This window comes from Osmia lignaria, unplaced genomic scaffold, assembly GCF_051020975.1.
Source record: "Osmia lignaria lignaria isolate PbOS001 unplaced genomic scaffold, iyOsmLign1 scaffold0016, whole genome shotgun sequence".
NCBI lineage: Eukaryota > Metazoa > Arthropoda > Insecta > Hymenoptera > Megachilidae > Osmia > Osmia lignaria.
The window spans coordinates 12,918,840-12,923,931 of NW_027478168.1; the positions used below are offsets into that span (position 1 = coordinate 12,918,840).

General features: G+C 48.9%; 1 protein-coding gene across 1 annotated transcript; it reads right to left on the minus strand.

Annotated features, from left to right (window-relative positions):
• Positions 1 to 3,146: 3,146 nt before the first annotated feature.
• LOC117611167 (ATP-dependent DNA helicase Pif1-like) lies at positions 3,147 to 4,817 on the minus strand. The gene is made up of 4 exons (XM_034339101.2): positions 4,741 to 4,817; positions 4,009 to 4,636; positions 3,301 to 3,766; positions 3,147 to 3,241 (listed from the first exon to the last, which is right to left on the minus strand). Exons 1-4 carry the CDS (start codon positions 4,815 to 4,817, stop codon positions 3,147 to 3,149), a joined length of 1,266 nt encoding a protein of 421 aa, XP_034194992.2.
• Between the last annotated feature and the right edge of the window lie 275 nt (positions 4,818 to 5,092).

Genomic DNA, 5,092 nt, shown 5'->3' on the forward strand with positions numbered 1-5,092 from the left:
AGGCATTGGTCACATTGCATCAAGCAATCACAACGCTCATCTTCGGTATTGATGTTTATCGCCCGCTGAGCCAATAATTCGATAATGCGTTCGAGTTTCCGCAGTAACGTGGCCTCCATTTCTCTTTTCCACAAACGCATTAAATATCCTTGCACTTCTAATTGTCAAACTACATATGACGCACATTGCCAATTTTCTCCCATTTTATTAAAGTGGGGCTGTCATCGACGAAGGTGTTTAATTGCTGTTCACTCTGCAACGTCAACAAAAAACACCGCATTTCCAAGACGTAGAAAAACTCGTTCAAGGTCATGAGCAAAACCTCTACCTTCTATAGTCGCGAATTGCAGCGTCAGATTTGCTGCGCCAACAAAAAATCACATTTCCAAGGCATAGAAAAAGTCGGTGGGGCCTTGTGTCGTCCTTCGATAAGACAGAAATAGTTCAAGGTCATGGGGGTGGGGTATCATATTTCTGCTGATGGTTGTGGGGGTTGTCTTAGGGTGGGTATTTCTGCTGAGGGGGTTGTTATGGGGAGGGGGTTGTCATAGGGTGGATATTTCTGCTAAGGGGGTGGTTATGGGGCGGGGGAGGGGTGGGGCTTGTCGGGGGGTATCATATTTCTGCTGACGGTGGTGTCAAATTTCAGTTCAAGGTCATGGGGTGTGGGGGTAGCACATTTATGCTGACGGTGTCAAATTACTGCTGAGTCAACAAAAAAAAAGGTGACGCTAGTGATTTGGAATCCGCATATAACAACTACTTTGCCCCTTTAAGCGTATAAACAATTGCCTGTAACTTTTAAACTATTCAATTACAAACGAAAGGGAAATCACAAAAAACAACTACAAACGATTCTGCATTAGCTGTGTAAGGGGTACGAGGCCGCGAAACCGCGGGCCCCGCCAGCGCGCGCTAGTACCGGCGCCACCGATAGGTGGCGACCGCGCGCACCGCGAACTCGCGAGGCAACTGGCCTCGCGATTATTGATATACCGGGCCGCGAGGCGATAGAAGCAGATCTATCCTCCGAAGCAAGTCTCACGACGAGCGACAACGAGATATGATCAACTTCATTTTTGGAATCCGAACACTCCTCCAGCAGCGTTCGGCAGGACGGGTTGTGTCTACGGCCGTCCTCCGATACAGTCCGCTGTCTCCTTGGTCACGGCCGAGAGAGTTCTCTCTCGGCGGCTTCCCGACCGCCGGACCGGGCGTATACGTCTCTACGGCGTCCACCGGATCACGGTCTTCTTACTGCCTGGGTACAGGACGGGTTGTGTCTACGGCCGTCCACCCATGAAGGCATCAAACGACCTACCCAGCATATCCCGCTATCTCCGCCGCTCCGAACTGTAGAAAACGCGACCGTGCTGCGCCGTAACCGTCTCGCGACCACCGATAATATTACCGCAAGATTAAGTACCGCGCCGTAACCATAAGTAACCGTAGACATAAGGAACCGTAGATATAAGTACCGCGCCGCCGTAGTCGTTAAGTCACTTAAATTGATAGGACCCCAGGACGGTAGTCTCTAGTTAGCTTGTACTTACAGTTAAGGAAATATAATTATTATTTTACCCACTAACCATCGACTTTTATTCATTCGTTCGCCTGAACCCCGGACTTACCGGCTTAGCCGGCAAACCCCCGGCGGTAACCCGTCACAGCTGGATAAAACGGATATTAAAAATCTTGAGAATTGAAGAAGTTGCCTCTTATGCGTATAAACATTCGCCTGTAACTTTTAATCTATTCAACTACAAACGAACGGTAAATCACAAAAAACAACTACAAACGATTCTGAATTAGCTGGATAAAACGGATATTAAAAATCTTGAGAATTGAAGAAGTTTCCTCTTATGCGTGTAACGTCCCAGAATAGGTACGTCACTGCACCGACGTATAGGGAGAGCGGTTCCCTTAGAAGGCTGTAAGGAAATAGATAGAGAGAGGCCGCGAACTCGCGAGCCCCTGCGGGCCCGCAACCGTACCACCGCCGACTCGCGCCTAGTACCGACGCCGACAACAGGTGGCGACCGCGCGGATCGCGAACCCGCGAGGTAAACGGTCTCGCGAGGAGCTATATACCGCGGCGCGAGCCGAGTCAAGCCAGATCGGTTCTCCGAGCGTATCCCACTGAATGCGACACAGCGAGACTGATCCTTATTTTTGGAATACCTTACACTCTCTCCTCCAGCAGTGTTCGGCGACGAGACGCGTTTGCGACCGCCGCCAAAAGCATCACTGTTCCGCCAGCCACTGTTGGGGATACCCCCAGACGGCTTCCTGACCGCCGGGCCGGACCATACGCTTGCCGGATATCCGCCGGACCGAACCGCTGCACCGCACCGAATCGCCGGCCCGTGACCGCGCCGAACCGAACCGCGCCGTTAGTTCATAAGCCATAGGTATAAGCCGCGTAGAGGTAAGCCGTTAGTAATAAGAGCGCGATTAGACTGTAAGGAACCCTAGGGCTGTAGGATAAGTGCTTGTACATATATCATTAGAATAAAGCCCCTTTATACACATACACGCTCGTCTCAGCTTACTCATTCTCGAGTCCCCCGGCCAACCGACTGAGTCGGCATCCACCGACGGGGATAAACCGTCACAAGGCGACTCGTATGAAGTACTAGCTGGTTACCCGGGCTTCGCCCCGGAGTACATGTAGGGCAAATAGGTGATAGCGTATATTGCATTTAACGCCAATAGATTTCCGCATCCCCCTTGAGGTTCTATTGTGAATGCGTTTTTTTTTTTAGTGGTTTCCGCATTAGACTTATTCCACTATAAAGAAAAATGGCTTAATACTCATGCTTTTCTCCGGTATTTAATTGCTTTTAATCCATTTTATCTCCAATGAACTTCAGTTGTATTGCGTGCCTATTTTTTGAGATCATATGGTAGATGTTTAAAGTTATTTATGGTTTTGTGATATAATAGTACAGTGCTACGCGAAGGTGTTTGCAAAAGTAAATGAAAACTAATAAAAAAAGACTATATATAGATTTGAATAAAGCAAAGCATGTTAATGTGGAAAGAAACGGTGAAGTGGAATTCGAAATATTACATTTGGTAAAGAAATAAAAAAGGGAAGATCGTAGTGAAACAAATTACGCAAAAAATATCTACGACCTTTTTTTTTACTTGAGGACCTCTTTATAGACCACATTTGTGGTTCTCCCCTTAGGTGCTAGGATCACCAGGCTGTGGATGAGCTCACCCGGGCCACGTAAAACTGTCCATGTGAAAAACAGTCCTCACTTAGGTCAATCCCTGCTAACTTCAGCGACTGACCCTGGAACTTGTTGATGGTCAAAGCAAAACTGACCTTGAGGGGGAACTGCAGCCTTTTGAAATGCAAAGGATACTCTGATGGTATGAGTGGTATGCGTGGTATAAGCACCGAATCTCTTCGAGCACAGCCGGTGAACACTGTGGCCTCGATAACATTCCGGTGGAGGACCTTTACTCGCAACCTGGTGCCATTGCAGAGTTTAGGCGGATTGAGGTTTCGCAGCAACATCACTGGAGCACGCACTTTGAGGAGAAGTTTGTGGGCTGGTAAGCCAGGAGGGTTCAGGGTGTTGAGGAACTCCACGGGGTAGTGGACCGCGTCATCCGTTTGTACCACCGAGTCCACAGACCTGTACTCCATTTCTACCCCGTCGAATGAGTTGAGTAGAGTGTCATTAATGACTCCAGCTTTGTCGTTCTTAGGGGTCAGAATGGCACGCTCGCAAAGCCAGTCCATAGGTTTCTCCTTGATGTCGGCGATATCAGGGTATATTTTGACAATAAGTTTGCTAGAGTTGTCACTACTGAGCCTAGGCCTTCAGGGATAATCACCTTTCCCTCAGACTCGGGATACTTTCCATCCCCTATTTTGAGTAGGAGTTCAGAAAATTGCCCAGCGGAGATATCGCCTCTCAAGTATACCCTCATGTTCTTTCTGAGAGAGAGTTTCTAGATAAGAGGCCATAGACGTGATGCCTTGATACATACCTTAACCTCATCAGCTCGAGTTCCCCTTGGCACTACTGGCAGAGTCTGTCGGAAGTCTCCAGCCAGCAGCACGGTGACTCCCCCCATCAGTCCATCGTTGCCTCTAATGTCTTTAAGGGTTGTGCTCAGTGCCTCAAATCCTCTTTTATGTGACATGGTGCTCTCATCCCAAACAATAAGCTGACAGTCCCGCAGCACTTGGGCCATGTTGCTTTGTTTTGAAATGTTGCACAGGGGTGTTTCTACATTCATGAGATTGAGGGGCAGCTTAAAAGCAGCGTGAGCGGTCTTACCTCCCTCCAACAGCGTAGCAGCGATGCCAGAGGATGCAACAGCCAAGACGATGCCACGATCACTCCTTACCTTCGCCAGGAGTAAGTTGATGAGAAAGGTCTTCCCAGTACCCCCAAGAGCATCCAGGAAAAAGGCGTGACCAGCACCTGACTCAACGCTGCTAAGGCCCTGCCGATAGACAGCGAGTTGCTCATCTGTCAGCAAACCCTCGTTATTCGACAGCGCTTGTGCCAAAGCGTTTATGTCGTAGTTGGTCTCTCTCAGATAGTCTCGGTTCCCCAAATCTCCTCCAGACCTTTTGGCTGAGGCAGGCCGTACTGGTGCAACCTTTATCCTCCCAAAACCAACACTGCGTCCTCAATCAGCACTAGGCATCTGTTGCACACCTCGTCCATCACCTGCTGCGCACTGCCTTGCAACTCTCTCTCCACCTGTCACATAATGTCCTCTGAGAGGCTGTCTTTGTACTTTTTCCAAAGGTTCAGAGGATCGGAAAGTTGACAAAACGCCAACATCACTGTAAAGAGCTCTCGCAGCTTGAAGGGGGAATCACACAAGGCAGCTTCCTCCAAGGTAGTGTCCTAGTGCTTGTCATCTTCCAGCAAACCTAATGCTTTGCATGTAGACTGGAATATGGAGCGGAGGACACCATTCGCAGTCTTCAGATCTGAAAAGGATGTTGGACCTCTAATCTCATGTAGCAGCAAGCAAAGATAATAACACTCGGTGTCGTTTGGATGGATCGTGTACACTCTTCCCAGCGCATGGTCCTTCTTTATTCCTGGCCAGC

Bases quoted from the DNA above. Each gene is read 5' to 3' on its own strand.
- LOC117611167 (XM_034339101.2), bottom strand. From the start codon at position 4,817: ATGTTGGCGTTTTGTCAACTTTCCGATCCTCTGAACCTTTGGAAAAAG. The intron at 4,637-4,740 runs GTGACAGGTGGA...TGGTTTTGGGAG, and splicing joins AGCCTCTCAGAGGACATTAT to GATAAAGGTTGCACCAGTAC. The intron at 3,242-3,300 runs GTCAGTCGCTGA...TCACATGGACAG, and splicing joins GACCATCAACAAGTTCCAGG to TTTTACGTGGCCCGGGTGAG.